Source organism: Pleurodeles waltl, chromosome 1_1 (assembly GCF_031143425.1).
Source record: "Pleurodeles waltl isolate 20211129_DDA chromosome 1_1, aPleWal1.hap1.20221129, whole genome shotgun sequence".
Lineage (NCBI taxonomy): Eukaryota > Metazoa > Chordata > Amphibia > Caudata > Salamandridae > Pleurodeles > Pleurodeles waltl.
The window spans coordinates 948,080,033-948,098,201 of NC_090436.1; the positions used below are offsets into that span (position 1 = coordinate 948,080,033).

Consider the following 18,169-nt stretch of genomic DNA (forward strand, 5'->3'; position numbering starts at 1 on the left):
GAACCTGCATCCGTCTTCCTGGGTGCAGTACTGACTGTTGTTCTTCACCAGTGGTTCTTCTTTTGCACCTTCATCTGGGTTAGTAGGGGCTCCTGCTCCCCCTGGAGTTTTCAGTGCTTCTTGGACTTGGTCCCCTTCTTTCACAGGTCTTCAGGTCCAGGAATCTGTTGTTGGTGTCTTGCAGTCTCTTCTGGTTCTTGCATAATCTTTTTTCTCGTGTTCTTGTGTGTTCTAGGAAAGTTACTATGATTTACTCCTGCTTTCGTGGTCTCTGGGGTGGGCTTTATTACTAAACTTTGGTCTTTTCTAATAGTCCCAGCGCCCCTCTACACAATACACTTGCCTAGGTGGGAAACCAACTTTCGCATTCCACTTTCTTAGTATATGGTTTGTATTCCCCCAGGCCCATTTTTAACTCTTGTGATTTTCACTACTTGCAATGTTTTCTAACTATTTTTATGCACATTTGTGCATACTAGTGTATATAATTTGTGTATTACTTACCTCCTAAGTGAGTATAGTGTCTATGGTATTTTTGGCATTTGTGTCACCAAAATAAAGTACCTTTATTTTTGTAACACTGAGGGGCAGATTTATACTTTTTGACGCAACCCTGTGTTAGCACAGGTTTGCATCAAAAAGTACAGCGCTGGCTAGCGCCATTCCATGATGGCGGCCAGGTGCCATATTTATGGAATGGCGCTAGCTGGCGCAAAGGCCCTGTTAGTGTTCTTGTAAAGGACGCTATCAGGGCCGGGGAGGCGTAGGGGGAACCGGGGTTTGTGCACCAAATTATGGCGCTACATTGCTTAGAGGCAAAAACATTGCCTCTAAGCAGTTTAGCTCCATTCTCTGGCGCACAAGCCCCATGGACTTGACTCCTGTCTTAGTAGAGACAGGAGCCATGCCCACCACCCCAATGGCCATGCCCAGGGGACCAATGTCCCCTGGGCATGGCCATTGGGGCCAGTGCCGTGCAAGGGGCCCCAAGTCAGGGCCCGAGCGGTGTTGGAAAAAAGAAAATACTCACCCAGACTTACCTGGGATGGGTCCCCCATCCTTAAGTGACCTCCTAATTTGGGTGGGGGTGTCCCTGGGGACAGGGAAGGGCACCTGTGGGCAATTCTGCCTACAGGCCCACTTACGCCTGCCAAGGCCCAGGCATTAAATAATGGTGCTAAGCAAGCTTAGCACCATTATTTAAGGCCTCCATACCCCCGTGCTGGATTTTAGCACTGGGGGATAAATATGGCACAAAGGCCATATCGTCCTTTTCTGGACGGGGACGCCTACCTTGCATCTCATTGACGCAAGGTAGGTTTTCCCCTCCAGAAAACAACGTAAACTCCATTACTTTGGCGCTAGACATATCTAGCGCCAAAGTATAAATATGGAGTTAGGTTTGCGCTGAATTAGCGTTATAAAAAATGACGCTAATTCAGCGCAAACCAAGTGTAAATATGGGCCTGAGTATTTTCTTTCATGTGTGTGAGTACTGTGTGACTACAGTGGTATTTCATGAGCTTTGCATGTCTCCTAGTTAGTCCTTGGCTGCTCATCCACCCTAACCCTAGAGAGCCTGGCTTCTAGACAGTGACTACATTTCACTAAAAAGGGATAACTGGACCTGGTATAAGGTGTAAGTACCTTTGGTACCCCCTACAAACCAGGCCAGTCTCCTACATAGGTGGTGTAGCGGTGGGATAAGTACTTGCAATTGCCTTATCACTCTGTCACCAATGCTTTCCACAAGAAAGAATACTCTATACCTAGAGCTATACATATATATACCTAGTACAGGGTTCTAGTCTCTTACCTTCCTTTCCAAGAGACTAGAGATTAGGTAGGTTAGACTTTCCTACACTACACTAACACACACTTACATCATGCCTACTGCTGGGCCTAGCTGTGAGGTCATGGGTTCTCCTTATGGGGTCATGACCTCCAAGGAATTGAAGGGGCTATGCACAGATAGAAGCCTAGATAAGGGGAAGAACCCCAATAAGAAGTTTCTGTTGAGCCTTTTCCTTCAGGATGATCAGGAACATGCTTATAACCAGGATGAGGGGGAAGAGGGAGATTGTAGCCCCTTAGAATCAGAGAATCACCCTTCAGATTCAGGGGAGGACTCTTCTAAAGATCTTCCACCTAGCAAGCCCACTTATGTAGCTGGCAGTGGGAGGGGTAACCACTCAGGTAGGGCTCATTTCACACCTAGAGGTCAGGGCACTAGGGTCACAAAAACTAGGGAAAGATCTACCTCTGCCCATTTCCATATCACCTCAGTATCTGAAGGATTCCATGGTTCAACTCCAGGTGATGACTCCATTGTTAGGGAGCTCGGGAAACTGAAACTGGAGGAGGCCAGGCTAAGGCTGCAGCAGCAACATCTAGCCCTAGATAGGGAGGCCTTGGCTGTGGAAAGTAAAGGCAGGGGTTAAGGTACGTTCGCCATGGTGGAAGCAGCAGTTTGAGGAGTTATGGAGTTAGGGAAGACACTATAAACTCTAGGAATCTGCACAAAATTGTTCTCCCATACAAGGTGGGGGATGATATTTACAGGTGGTTTGCTGCATTTGAGGGGGCCTGCAAAGTTCAGAGGGTCCTTCAAAGGCAGTGGGCTCCTATTCTGTGGTTGTCATTTTCTGACAAGGGGAGGGATAGACTTCTCACTGTCAGAGAAGAAGATTCAAACAACTATGGTATTCTTAAAACTGCACTCTTGGATGGATCTGGTTTAACCACTGAACAATACAGAATTAAGTTCAGAGAAACCGGAATAGAGGCCCATATTTATACTTTTTGACGCACAACTGCGCCAACGCAGTTGTGCGTCAAAAATTTTACCGCCTGCTAACGCCATTCCAACGCGCCATGCGGGGCCTTATTTATGGAATGACGTTAGCAGGTGCTGCGGGCTGGTGTGCGTCAAAAAAATGACTCACGCCAGGCAGCGCCGGCGTATGGAAAAATGGGGGTTGTGCGTCAAAAAATGGGGCAAGTCAGGTCTGAGGCAAAATTCAGACCTCAAACCGGATTTGCAGCATTTATTTTGACGCCCAACCTCCATTGACATGACTCCTGTCTTAGCAAAGACAGGAGTCATGCCCCCTTGTCCAATGGCCATGCCCAGGGGACTTATGTCCCCTGGGCATGGTCATTGGGCATAGTGGCATGTAGGGGGGCCCAAATCTGGCCCCCCTATGACACTTAAAAAAAACGAAAAAAAATACTTATCGCAACTTACCTCAACTTCCCTGGGATGGGGCCCTCCATCCTTCGGTGTCCTCCTGGGGTGGGCAAGGGTGGCAGGGGGTGTCCCTGGGGGCAGGGGAGGGCACCTCTGGGCTCCTTCCGAGCCCACAGGTCCCTTAACGCCTGCCCTGACCCAGGCGTTAAAAAACGGCGCCCATCAGGCTGTGCGCCGTTTTTTAAGGCCCACCCCCTCCTGTGCGTCAAAATGATGTCAGAGTATAAATATGGGGCACAGGCCTTAAAGTCATTTTTTGGAAGTTAACGCCTACCTTGCATATAATTAACGCAAGGCTGGTTCCCCCTTCCAAAAAATGATGCACATGGTGGAATTTTGACGCCCGCGGGGTCGGACGTAAAAGTATAAATATGGGGCAGGGTTTGCGCCAATTGTGCGTCAAAATTGTTAGCGCACATTTGGCGCAAACAGAGTATAAATATGGCCCAGAGTCTTCACAGGATTGGATAGACGTTGTGGACTGTTCTGTTAAGGCTTTAGAAGGTTGGTTACATGACAGCAAAGTGTCTGACTATGAGGGCTTATATAATCTAATTCTGAGAGAGAATATTTTGAATAACTGTATGTCTGACTTGCTGCACCAGTACCTAGTAGACTCAGATCTGACCTCTTTCCAAGAATTGAGAAAGAAGGCAGACAAATGGGTCAGAACAACGGTGAGCAGAAAAGCTCATACAGAGGGTGACAAGGACAACAGGAAGGATGGTAAGTCACGTGACAAAGGTGGGGACAAAGATAAAAACAAAGAGTCTTCATCAGGCCCACAAAAATCCTCTCGGAGTGGGCCTAAATCCTCTTCCAACCAACAGAATAAAAGGCCTTGGTGTTATATGTGTAAAAACAAGGGCAAGTGACAGTATTTGTCCAAAGAAAAACACCAAAGCTCCCACCACCACAACCCCCACTGCTTCAACTAGTGCCCCTAGCAATAGCAGTGGTGGTGGGAAAAATAACACTACCAATAGCCAATCCAGGGGTGTAGCAGGGCTCACTCTGGGAAGTGTAGTGGGGGGTTGGTTTAGTTAGGGAAACCGCTGAGGCTGTTTTAGTCTCTGATGGTGGCATAGACCTTTCCAACCTTGTTGCTTGCCCCGTTAATATGGATACGTGCAAGCAACAACCCCTAATGAATGGAGATCAGGTTGAGGCCTGCAGTTGAGGCCTACAGGTTGTGCCAGTGTCCCAATGGTGACTAAAAAACTGGTGGCCCCTGAGCAACACCTACTTGGTCATCAGTACCAAGTGACTGATGCCCATAACAACACTGTTAGCCACCCCAAGGCTGTTGTTGATCTCAACTGGTGGGGGGGGTTACTGGTCCAAAGACAGTTGTGGTATCCACAGAACTACCTGTAGAATGTCTACTAGGAAATTACTTGGAGACTTTCGCTTGGGCTGAGGTGGAGTTGGAGGCCCATGCAGCAATGCTGGGTATTCCTGGGCATATCTTTGTTTTAGCAAGGGCTCAGGCCAAGAAGCAAAGAGGACAGGGAAAGTTGGATCCATCCTGGAACAATGGACCAAGAACTTCCCAAAAGCAGGGGTGGAAAGGGTAAAATGTTATTCACTATCCCTCCCCCAACTGAAGATTCCCCCTTTGAGGAGGAGGAGTCTACTCCCTATGCAGAACCTACACCAGAGGAGCTTCAGGCTGACACAGCTGAACTCTTGGGTGCAGGAGGGCCTGCCAAGGAGAAGTTAAGTGCGGCTCAGCAAACCTGTCCCACACTTGAGGGTTTAAGGCAGCAAGCTGTCACACACGAAGCAGGGGAAGTCAGTGACACCCATAGGGTGTACTGGGAAAACAGTCTCTTATACACAGAGGCAAGGGACACAAAACCTGGTGCCACCAGGAGACTTGTCATTTCCTTGCAGTATAGAGAATTTCTGTTGACCCTTGCTCATGACATTCCCCTTCCTGGAAATCTGTGGCAAAGTAAGACCTGGGACAAACTGGTCCCTCACTTTCACTGGCCTCACATGTCAGAGGATGCAAAGGAGTTTTGTCGCTCCAGTGTCACTTGCCAAGCCAGTGGTAAGACTAGTGGCACCCTAAAGGCCCCCTTGCTCCCACTGCCAGTGGTTGGGGTGCCCTTTGAAAGGGTAGAGGTTGACATTGTTGGCCCCCTTGACCCTCCTACTGCTTCTGGCAATAGGTTCATTTTATTGGTAGTGGACCATGCACTAGATTCCCAGAAGCAATACCTCTGAGGCCACTACAGCTACTACAGTGGGAAAGGCCCTCCTGGGAATCTTTTCCAGGGTGGGCTTTCCAAAAGAGGAGGTGTCAGACAGAGGTAGAAACTTCATATCTGCATACCTAAAAGCAATGTGGAAAGAGTTTGGTGTAACCTACAAGTTCACTATACCTTATCATCCCCAAGCAAATGGGTTGGTGGAGAGGTTTAACAAAACTTTCAATGGTATGATTATGGGACTCTCTGAAAAACTCAGAAGGAGATGGGATGCCCTGTTACTGTGTCTCCTTTTTGCCTACAGGGAGGTACCCCAGAAGGGAGTGGGCTACAGCCCATTTGAACTCCTTTTGGTCACCCTGTTAGAGGTCCATTAGCTCTTGTGAAAGGGGGTGGGAGCAACCCTTGAAACCTCCTAAACAAGATCTAGTGCAATATGTGCTTGGCGTAAGATCAAGAATGGCTGAAAAAGGCCACTAAAAACCTCCAGGCAAGCCAGGAGTTACAAAATCAATGGCATGACCAGAAGGCTGTCCTCCCTGTACCAACCAGGACTGAAGGTGTGGGTACTGGAGCCTGTGGCACCCAGAGCACTCCAGGACAAATGGAGTGGACCACACATAATAGTGAAGAAAAATGGTGAGGTCACTTATTTAGTGGACCTAGGCACCGCCAGAAGTCCTCTTCATGTGAACCACCTGAAGCCTGAAGCCCTACTTTGACATGGCTGACTTAACCCTGCTCATGGCCACTGATGAGGTACAGGAAGGTGAGAGTGACCCTCTCCCTGGTCTCCAACACTGGAGCTGAAGGCTCAGTGGAAGGCGATATCCTTGCAGACTGCCTTTCTGAACAGCAGAAGGAGGACTGCAGGAACCTCTTGGAGCAGTTTTTAGAACTCTTTTCTCTGACACATGGCCAGACTACTTGGTGTGAACACACCACTGATACTGGAGACAGTTTATCTGTCAAAAGTAAGATTTATAGACAGCCTGACCACATCAGAGACTGCATTAAATGAGAAGCTCAGAAAATGCTTAACCGAGGAGTGATTGAGCACTCTGATAGCCCCTGGGCCAGCCCAGTAGTGCTTGTACCCAAACCTCATTCTCAAAATGGAAAAAGTGAAATGAGGTTCTGGGTAGATTACAGAGGGCTCAACACAGTCACAAAGACTGATGCTCACGCCATACCCAGGGCAGATGAGCTTATTGATACACTGGGATCTGCCAAGTATCTCAGCACTTTTGACTTCACTGCAGGGTATTGGCAGATCAAACTTTCAGAAGATGCAAAACCCCAAACAGCTTTCTATACCATTGGAGGGCATTATCAGTTTACTGTTATGCCCTTTGGTTTGAAGAATGCACCTGCCACTTTTCAGAGGTTGGTGAACACAGTCCTCCAAGGTCTGGAAGCTTTTAGTGCAGCATGTCTTGATGGTATTGCTGTCTTCAGTTCCACCTGGGATGAACACTTGGTCCACCTATGGAAGGTTTTGGAGGCCCTGCAAACGGCAGGCCTCACTATTAAGGCTTCAAAGTGTCAGAAGTGCAGGGAAAGGTGGTTTATCTGGGACACCTGGTAGGTGGAGAACAGATTGAACCACTACAGGGGAAGATCCAGACTATTTTAGACTGGGCTCCCCCTACAACACAGACCCAGGTCAGAGCCTTTCTTGGTCTCACTGGGTATTACAGGAAGTTCATTAAGAATTAGGGCTCCATTGTTGACGCTCCTTATCACCTCACCTCAAAGAAGATGCCTAAAAAGGTATTTTGGACAGCTAGCTGTCAGAAAGCTTTTGAGGAGCTAAAGCAGGCCATGTTCACTGCACCCGTCCTAAAAAGCCCAAACTACTCCAAAAGTTTATAGTACAGACTGATGCTTCAGAACTAGGGGTTGGGGCAGTTCTATCACAACTAATTTCAGAGGGCCAGGATCAACCTATAGCTTTTATCAGCAGAAGGTTGACCCCTAGAGAAAAGCATTGGTCAGCCATAGGGATGGAGGCCTTTGCTGTGGTCTGGGCCTTGAAGAAGTTGAGACCATACCTCTTTGGGACTCGCTTCATAGTTCAGACAGACGACAAACCTTTCTTATGGTTAAACCAAATGAAAGGTGAAAACCCTAAATTGTTGAGGTGGTCCATTTTCCTCCAGGGGATGGAATTTACAGTGGAACATAGACCTGGGAGTAACCACTCCAATGCAGATGGACTCTCCAGATATTTCCACTTAGACAATGAAGACTCATCTGGACAATGTTAGCCTTATTGTCCCTCGTTTGGAGGGGGGTGTAGGAAAGTACCCTCTTTTTAGCATGATTACCACCATTTTCTGCCTGATGTCAATGTGTTTGACTGTGTTCACTGGGATCCTGCTAATCAGGACCACATTGATTATGCGCTCCCTCCTCTAATTTTTGTCACTGCATACTGGTAACCCAGTATTTCACCCAAAATTGACATACTGGTCCCCCCTTATAAGTCCCTAGTATATGGTACCCAGGAACACGGGGCATTGGAATTCCAGAGGATGCCTATGGGCTGCAGCATTTCTTTTGCCACCCATATGGAGCCCATGCAAAGGGTTCTGCAGGACTGCCATTGCAGCCTACGTGAAAAGGTGCATGCACCCGTTTCAGTGCCATTTACACTGCACCAGGGCACTTATAAGTCATTCCTATAGCAGGCCTTCCAGCCCTGAAGCCAGGGTGCAGCGTACCGCTGTGTGAGGGCACCCCTGCACTAGCAAAGGTGCCCCATGACCTCCAGGACCACTTTCCCGGACCTCGTGAGTGCGGGGATGCCATTTTACTTGTGCACTGGACATAGGTCACTACCTATGTCCAGCTCCACAATGGTATCTCCGAATATGACCATGTTTGGTATCAAACATGTTGGAATCATACCCCAAGGTTTTTGAAAGCATTGGTTGTATGATTCCATGCACTCTGGGGGCTCCTTAGAGGAAACCCAGTACTGCCATTAAAGCCTTCTGAGGTTTTCCAGGCAGCCCCAGCTGCTGCCACCTCTCAGACAGGTTTCTGTCATCCTGTTGCTCAAATAGCTCGAGCCCAGGAAGGCAGAACAAAGCATTTCCTTTGGAGGGGTGTTACCTTCTCTCCCTTTGGAATTAGTTGTTACAGGCTTGGGAGGGGTAGCCTCCCCAGCCCACTGGAAATGCTTTGAAGAGCACATTTGGTGCCCTCCTTGCATAATCCAGTCTGCATCGGTTCAGGGACCACCAGTCCCTGCTCTAGCATGAAACTGGACAAAGGAAAGGGGAGTGAGCACTCCCCTGTCCATCACCACCCCAGAGAAGGTGCTTAGAGCTCCTGCAGAGGGTTCCTGGGTTTTGCCATCTTGGATTCCAAGTTGGCAGGGAACTCTGGGAGCATCTGAGTGGCCAGTGCCAGCAGGTGACGTCAGAGCCCTCTCCTGATAGGTGCTTACCTGTTTAGCTGACCAATCCCCCTTTCAGGGCTGTTTAGGGTCTCTCTCTTGGGTGGTTCTTCAAATTTGGATTGCAAGACTCCAGCAGGAATCCTCTGCATCCTTTACTTCTTACCGAAGAAACTGCATCTGGACCCTCCAGGAACTCTACAAACTGCAACAAAGAAGCAAAGATGACTTCTGCAACATTGTATCTTCAGCACCTGCCAGCAACTGCAACTATTTCTAGGCCGTGCATCCTCAGAGGACAGCCTGTCCTCAACGTGCACCAGAAGAATGAAGGAATACTCCCTTGAAGTGAAGAAGTCACTCCCCTGCTTCAGCAGGCACCGCTCTGCAACGACAACTGGTGCCTTGGGTCCTCTCTCCTGACAAAGTGCGTGGATCCAGCATTATGGGTGGTGGACTGAACTGATCATGGCAGTCCTGATGCCCCACTGTCCAACTTTGGTGGAGTTAAGAGCTTGCCTTCCCACGCAAGACAGTACCCCATGTATTGCTTGTTTTGCAGTTGCCAAGGCTTTTTGGCATCGTTCCACAAAGTTCTTCGTGCACCATGCAGCTCTGGCCCCCCAGCACTCTATCCTGCGACGCACAGCTTCCCTAGTGGTTGTCCGGCGGCGTGGGATCCCTTGTTGTAGTGCTGCTTGTTGTAGGCCTCCTTTTGCACCTCCTTTGTACCTGTGCTGTTGCACTCCTGTGCGCGCTGCCTGGTCTTCTGAGGGCTCTCTGAGTTGCTTGGTAGAGTCCACCAGGTCTCTCCCGGTCCCAAGCAGCGCCATTTTCCACTAACCGCGTGCTTTGCGTGTGCCAAGGCTTGTTGGCAGAATCCAGCGATGCAAACCAGACTGCACTCATGCATCCAGCGTGGGACATCATCTGCACCAACCAGGAAACCGCATCCATCTTCTTGAGTGCAGTACTGACTGTTGTTCTTTACCAGTGGTTCTTCTTTTGCACCTTCATCCGGGTTAGCAGGGGCTCCTGTTCTCTCTGAACTCTTCAGTGCTTCTTGGACTTAGTCCCCTTCTTCCACAGGTCTTGAGGTCCAGGAATCCACTGTTGGTGTCTTGCAGTCTCTTCTGGTTCTTGCATAATCTTCTTTCTTGTGTTCATGTGTGTTCTGGGAAAGTTACTGTGATTCCCTCTTGCTTTTCTGGGCTCTGGGGTAGGTTCTATTTCTTACCTTTGGTGTTTTCTAATACTCCCAGAGCCCCTCTACACACTACACTTGCCTATGTGGGAAACCAACTTTCGCATTCCACTTTCTTAGTATATGGTTTGTGTTCCCCCAGGCACATTTCCAATTATTGTGATTTTCACTATTTGCACTGTTTTCTAACTGTTTTTATGCACATTTCTGCATACTAGTGTATATAATTTGTGTATTGCTTACCTCCTAAGGGAGTATAATCACTATTGTATTTTTGGCATTTGTGTCACCAAAATAAAGTTCCTTTATTTTTGTAACACTGAGTATTTTCTTTCATGTGTGTGAGTACTGTGTGACTGCAGTGATATTGCATGAGCTTTGCATGTCTCCTAGTTAGGCCTTGGCTGCCCATCCACACTACCCCTAGAGAGCCTTGCTTCTAGACACTGACTGCATTTCACTTATAAGGGATAACTGGACCTGGTATAAGGCGTAAGTACCTTTGGTACCCACTACAAACCAGGCCAGCCTCCTACATGGAGGCTTTATATCCTGGCAAGGTCTGGCACACCTGGGTGAGAGGCCACTTCTGCCATGCCAGAAACCTCTGTAGTGGTTAATTCAACTTGGTTGTTCCAAGCGAGATGTGTGCACAGGGCAGCAAAAGGGCTGAAGACAGGATCCCAGTGGCTGCTCATCAGCAGACCTTACGAACAGCAATACAAACAGCTGGGTGTTCTTCTACTGCTACACGTATTAAATTTAAATTTTAACTATTCAGAAAGTGGGCAACCATTCAAGGCCTGATGTACCCCTTTGGTCCAACTGCTGGAGAAAAAGTGCTTAAAGAGAGATCCAGATGTAAACACACTTGAGATAGCTGAATCTAATGGGTTTGACATATTGATGAGATGCACTGGGCTGCACCCTTTTTGCAGAGTCGACCCTACCCCCATTTGCTAGTGAACACATACCTTAACAGAGTCTGACTGCAACAGCTTTGTAGCGGGCAGTACAGTCCATACTGGGATGAGCTGCTCTGGAGATAATTCTCACATGTCAGGGGCACAAAATACAAGATGGATGCTTTGCTCTAATAAAATAGACAGCCAGGGGGATTCCAGAAAGGAAATAATACATTAAAAACAAGGTTTGCATTGTTAAGACAGCCCAGAAGAGAGGAAAGTGCCATATAGCAAGACTGCCTAGATGGTGAGCCTTGGACTGACAAGGTTCTAAGGGTGCTTGTCTTCAGGGTCCTTGATCTAATAAAAGGGCAGCCGTGGAGCTGCAAAGCAGAGGTGGTCAGGTGGAAATCTTTCAAATAACTGCTCAGGCCAACTGAATCTCATACAGACAAAACAATGCACCTGGTAAAATACTATTCCCCCAGAGGCTCAGCTGCAGAAAATCATGTGGCTGATCCCATTCCCACATTTCATCTCTTCTCCCTTTGAGCATAGCTTGTGTGCCCTTGCCAGATATGTGGCCAGGGAAATAAGCAACCCCTCTACTGTGTTCCTTGCGAACCAGTTTTGGCAGCAGCTCCTATCCCACTAGGATTGGTGCTTGCATGATTGGGGTAACAGAGAAGAGCACTGTCCAGGTGTCGACAAACATTACCATGAGACACTGAAGTCTTTTAAGCTCTTGTGCACAGTCCAGACTGTCATCCTGTCAGAGGAATAGCACACCTCCCCACATTCATGACCTCTTTGGAATATTCAGATCTACCAATCTCCATACTCATCTGCATTAAGCAAGTCACCTGAAGGGCTGAAGTGGGAAATTTATGGGTGATCAACGACTCCAATAGAAATATATATATATATATATATATATATATATAACAAGTGAATCAAGAGCACAACAAAACTTCCACAGATGCCTTTAAAATATTTTCCACAAAACATTCAAGCTAGCACTGCATTGACACTCCCCCACCACTGACCAAACTACAAAGTTTTATCTTGGAGTTCCTCTATTAATATGTCAGTGGAGAGAATCCAAAAGCAACTGCCTGACAACATTTCAACTTATTGATGCATATTATACCCATTCTTACTTCACTACACTGGCTCCTCCTAGCGAGACAGATCACCTTTATACCTGTGTGTATAACTCACCAACTTATCCATTGTAATGAACCACTCTCCCTTCAACAAAATTCAGACCTGAAGCACTCAAGAAAACCCTCTTTGTTCAAGGCTGTCTCCATCACTGGCTAAACCTCAATCCAAAACTCACAAACTGGTGGGACCTATGTTTTTTAGAGTAGGCAAATCTTTAGACAACAGAGCCCTGACAAACATCTCCCAGTGTGGAACATATTAAAAGAACTGCTGTACCCATAGTGGGGTAAAGTAACCTTAGGGGGTCCCCCTATGGGTGATAGTGAGGGTCCCCTTACAATACCCATATACTCAGGTTGACAAGCTAAGGGGGCACTCCCTTTATGTAGAGAAGACTGGGGCCACCCACAGGGGCTGCAGGGGTGTCCGATACGCCCCTGACTTCCCACCCATATAACTGCAAGATACAGAATATTAACTATATAAATTGGTTAGTGGATTTGCATGACTGTGTCAATACTCACACTCTTTTCAACACAACATTCTTAGACACCACCACACATGCCACTTTTGAAGCATGTCTGTGATCATCACACACCTCAAACAACACCTCCTACACAAGACCAGCTACATCAACAGTCTTCAAATCATGCACTTCAAAATGGTGCCAGGTATTCATGGAAATCAGAGTGCTTTGTGGCCTCACCAGGTGTATGAAGTGATATTCAAATACTGCAGTTCTATACACTTAAGTAATATGGACCATATGGTACTAGACAAGGAAGTTATTTGTTCCTCCATTCCATGAATGCTGAGTGGATGGAGTACACCATTGTCTTGTTATCCTTTTATTTGTAATGTTGGGCACCTCATATCACAGTCCGTTTTAGCACAGAAAAGGGCTACTGGTGAGCCTTAGACATACCATAAGATCAGTGATTCCAACACACTCAAAGGTATAGTCTGCGCCACCATCCGTCATCTCAGTGATCACCTCATGGATAGGCTTTGTGTAATCCTGGGGGCTAATGCATTCAGTGGCTCCTACAGCTTTTGCCTTAGGAAACTTGTCCTTGTTGATGTCAACCGCAATGATCCTTGAAGCACCAGCAACTTGGCAACCAATTATGGCAGACAGGCCAATGCCTCCCAGACCAAAAACTACACAGGTAGAACCAGCATGAACCTGAAAACCAATAGAAAAAAAGGGACAGTGAATTTTAGTGAGCTCTAGGGTCTCAATAACCAAGAAGGATCTGAAAAACTCTATTCAGAGATATTTTTGGATCTTAGTTTGACACAACACGACTTGAAAGAACTTGACCACATTGCATCCTTAGCCCAATTCTGAATAGCATCCACATATTCCTCCACCTGCACCCTTTGGAAAGCATGATTTTACTTAACTGAAGCCATCATCAAAAAGACCTTCAAAGGACACCTACTTTGTGACATTCAAACCCTCTGACGTGTACTCACGTGTACTAGGATATCGCAAAGCCAGTCCAGCTCTTTTCCTCATAATTCTTCCATAGCATTCTATAGTTACACTTTATGCACACTAATATAATTGAAAGAATATTGAGGGACAAAATATTTAAAGGTAAGTAAGAATAGATTATTTATACCTATGTCCATATATATGTATCTTGACAATATATTACCTTGTGGCAGTCGCCACTAGGTAGTTATAGTAAGGACTGAGTTTCTATAGAAAAAGCTAATTTTTGCTTGCCTATAGCTTTGGCGCCGCTTGACGAATCTTCATGAAACTTTCCCATAACATTTTATAGTCACGTGAGCTGCTGTTGGGAAAGTTTCAGAGTGATCCGTGAAGCAGGGGAACAGATAAAGGTGGGGGGGGGGGGGGGAAATGTAAAGCATTAGAGTTAATTCTCATAGGAAAAATTGAATAGCGATATCACCAAAACCACTGGACGGAACTACATCAAATTTGGCAGAAATATATTTCATGGTCCAGAAAGAACCCTTTCTGTTATTTGGTGTAAATCCGTTCAGTAGTTTTAGATAAATTAAAGGAAATACAAATTTGTATATAGGAGGAGGTGAAGGATTTGTGACCTCTTCAGATCTCATGCTGAGATCTGATTGGCTGTCAACACTTCAACAAGGAAATGTTGGCAGCCATGTTAGGACTCGGCTTGAGCCGAGTCCCAGACACAAATATAAAAAGAGAAAAGGGGCCAGGGTACAGACACCCAGACCCCTTAGCTCTGGTGGTGGGATCCCAGAGGACCCCCCCTCAGGGGCTAGAAAGCATATTTAAAAAAAAGTTTTGGTGGTAGTTGCAGTGGATCGGCTGATCTGCTGAATTCTTTTTTAAAACTGAAGCATGGTGGGCCAAGTCCCGGGGCATTGTTTTATTATAACATGGGGGAGCAGCTGCTCCCCCCGTAGCCCTAGAGACTGCCACCTCCCTGGGGCATTCATAATATTGTATGCAGGGGATGTGCGCCCCACCTTCAGCCCAGGGACCATCACCTGTATTAAAAATAATCATAGGGAGTCTATTTTAGACACCCTTAGCTCTAGGGACCTCCACCTCCCCAGGGCTCTTGTTATTGGAGAGGAACCACTGATAGCCCTGGGTACCGCCACCTCCCCAGGGCCAAATCCTGCTATGTCCCGGGGTGCCCAAAACCGGGACATAGCTGTTTGCTTTTGCTTGGTGGGAGCAGACCGCTCCCAGAAAGCAAAGTCTGCTTTCTGACAGCTGGACCTGGCAAACAGGTCCCACTGCCGGAAAGTGGGGTTTTCATCTCTGTTCCCTGCCCGCAGATATGTGTGCAGTGAAACAGAGATGAAAACATTTCTCCAGCGAGCAGGGAGCAGCTATGAAAAGCAGCTATCTACTTGCTGGAGCAATGCCAGCTCCCACAGGAGGTAGGAACCAGCTGGGACCGTGGGGGGCCTTGAGGCTTCCCCCATGGTCTCAGATAGCCTGAAAGGGCAGATAACAAGATAATAGGCACGAGGACTGGCTTTAGCACTGGTGGTGCCCAGTGCAACAGTCAATTTTGGCACCTCCCGCCCATGACCACCTTCTCAAATTTCCTCACTCCAACCAAGGAAAAGTGCCCCCTCATATCTTCACAGTCCCTCTTTCACATACACTTCATTTTATTTTAAAGCACTGGTAAAGGCTGGCCTTACTAATAGGAGTATTTGTCTATCCAAACGAACCCTTTTTAGCAGCATTAGGAATAGATAACGAATGTTTAGTGTAGGAGGCTGACCCTCTATTTAGTGTGCAAAACAAGGTAGCCTATGCAGGGGGTCCAAGCAACCACACACTGTTTTACAGAGGTAAAAACTAGACCACCTAATGCTCTAATTTTTATGGTAGCTTGGTCGAGTAGTTAATCTTGGAGAAGTGCAAAACATTTGTTGTACTCCCACACACTCAAAATAATAAATCAAGACCAATTTACAAAACTACTTCAAATTTTTATTAAGACCAAGATCATCAAAATTGAGTAAGTATTTTTTAAGTTATGAATTTTTGCAGTTTTAATAAAAATAGTCTTTGTGTGCGTAATTATGCACAATAGGACTCAGGGGAAAATACTTTGAAAATGCATATCAAATCAGGCAGTACGTTCACCGATGTCTCCATGTGCAGGTATGTCGAGGTCGTCAGTGGGTACTATGGGCCAGCTGGGGAAGTTCGGACGGCTCCTGGTTTCAACAGGAGCAGCTGCAGAAAGTCATTTGAGCTGGTGCCAGGCCACTGCATGGGACCACTTGGAAAAGCACTGCACAGGTGGACTTAAAGGCAAGTCTGGTGGGTGCCCCTGGAGTGTCAAGGTCACAAGGGGTGGGGTACCCTTAGGGCACAACTGTATATTTGTTGCAGGGCACAGGGTGGCAAGGTGCAGATTGAATCAGTGAGCCTGGAGCTGTGTGCAAAGGTGTCCTTGGAATCAGGAGGTAGGCCACTTTGAGGGTCACTTGCAGGTCAGCAGGAGCACTCTAGTGGGTGGCCCTGGTGGTTTCTGAAGCCACTCAACTGGGGATTCCTCCTGATCCTTTTACAGCCCAGAATGGACTGTCCTTCTTGGTGTCTGACGTGAGGTGATCAGTACCTAGGGCAATTGCACGGTTTGGCCTCTGGACGGTGCAGTGTCACCAAATTTGGCACACTTCCAGGATTTGTCCTAACAATCCATTGGGTGGAGTTTGGTCTGGCTGCAGCATCCAGTTCCTTGGTCAGCAGCCAGTCAGTGAAATGGCTTTAACTGGGTCTTTGGTTCCTTGTTGCAGTGGAGTGATGCCTTCACTCTGGAGGGGGATCTTTGGTGAGTTTTTAAGAGTGGATGTTCTCTGAGGGTCTGTACAGTCTGTTCAACTATCAAGCAAGCCCTCAGCAGCGATTGTCAAGTCCTGGGTGCAGCAGGCAGGGTTTGTCCCCTTTTCTTAGTGCAGCAGGGCTTCAGTTCTCAAGCCTTGGGTCTTTGTTGCTGGTCTTCTTTTGTCCTTGGGATCTGAGTTCTTGGTCTAAGGATGCCCACTAAATACTGTATTTAGTGAGCATGTAGGGGAGTACCTGGTAGCCATCAATGGGTCATCGACCTTAGGGTGGCTACACCCACTAAGTGACCACTTCCTGTGGGCAGAGGTCACTTCCCTAAGCCTGATTGGCTATTTCCTTTCCATGCAAGATGGAGGAAAATGAAATGGATGGGTCACCTCGCATACAACACCTTAGGGGTAGGGAAAGCTGGGGATGACCACTCCTCCTATCCTTTGTGTGGTTTCCCGCTGTTCCTCCCACCAAAAGTCAGGGTTTGCAATGAGGGGGCCATCTGCTGCTAGCAGCAGACTTGAGGGTTGAGTTTCAAGGGCAGTAAGCCCTTTGAAGCTCGCTAGCAGGGCAGTGCACATTCCTGAGGGAGTGTGTGTTTGCATTTCCACCCAGGAAGGGTTTTGTTCTGGGATCCAGAAAGCAGGATCTCTCACCCCAGGGTTCCAGAAACGTGTCCGGTGGTGGCAGGCTGGTAGTGACAAGCCAGCAACGATGCCAGGGTAGTTAGCTTTTGCCAGGACACCTCTAAGGTGACCCCTGAGAACATTTTGTAATAAATCCAATACTGATTGGATTTATCATTCTGAGTTGTTTGATACCAAACAACCCAGGGTTCATAGTAGCCATCATGTAGCTGTGAAACCCGTAATAACCAGTGTCCAGCACATGTATTAAAATGGCTGCCCTGTTCACTTACTATGTCCCAGGTTTGGCAAGGACACAGTAGGTTCATATTGCTCATGCATCTATGCCTACACATACACATACTATATAGTTCACCCTGCCTTAGGGCTGGAAGGCCTGTCAGAGGGTTGACTTATCTATAGAGCAAGCACGATGTAGTGGGAAGGGCACACAGTATGTGTGCCATTTCGAATTTGTCTTTTAGGATTGCATCAGAACACTCAACCTGCAGTGCTGGGTGCTTCTGGAGGCATGGCCTTCGAGGGTGGCACAATCTGTTTTGCTGCCCTCAGGGGCCTACCCTGAGTACCCCATGCCCTGGGTACCTAACTACAATTTATCCGGGACCTACAGTGGCAGCTAAAGGTGTTTCCAATAGTACCAATGCATCACAAAAGGTTTAGGGAAAGAGATCTGGCCCCGGAACCTGGTTAGCAGCGGCCCTGGCCACTAATAAATTTGAGACTACATCAAATACCAGGCAGAAAGTGGAGGCTAACCATGACAAAAGAGGCCTTTTCTCACAACTAGGGTAACCAACATAACATCCTAACCTATTTTATGTAGTTTACATGCAGCTCTTTGATGACAACAGTCACTGTACTATATTAGGGTTGTATCTAATGAATTGCGATTTCAAAAGAATCTCTGTGATAAAAGCAGAAATCCTCTAAGCTATCCACAAAAAATACATATCTGTGATCTGCACTGTGGGCATTATTTGCAAAAGGCATATTAACCCTCGGCACAATTTTGTCGAGTCAAAACTGCCACTAGACAAAACTTCATCT

At 47.2% G+C, this 18,169-nt stretch overlaps 1 protein-coding gene across 2 annotated transcripts in view; it reads right to left on the reverse strand.

Annotated features, from left to right (window-relative positions):
- The window catches only part of LOC138289702 (alcohol dehydrogenase 1-like), a 452,749-nt gene that overhangs the window by 216,078 nt on the left and 218,502 nt on the right, over window positions 1–18,169 (reverse strand). For both annotated transcript variants that reach the window (XR_011202553.1, XM_069230193.1), the window contains exon 6: window positions 13,074–13,334. Coding sequence is in view for 1 of the 2 variants with exons in the window: in XM_069230193.1 (XP_069086294.1) it covers window positions 13,074–13,334 (261 nt within the window). In the remaining variant the exon portion in view is untranslated. The remainder of the gene's footprint in view (window positions 1–13,073; window positions 13,335–18,169) is intronic.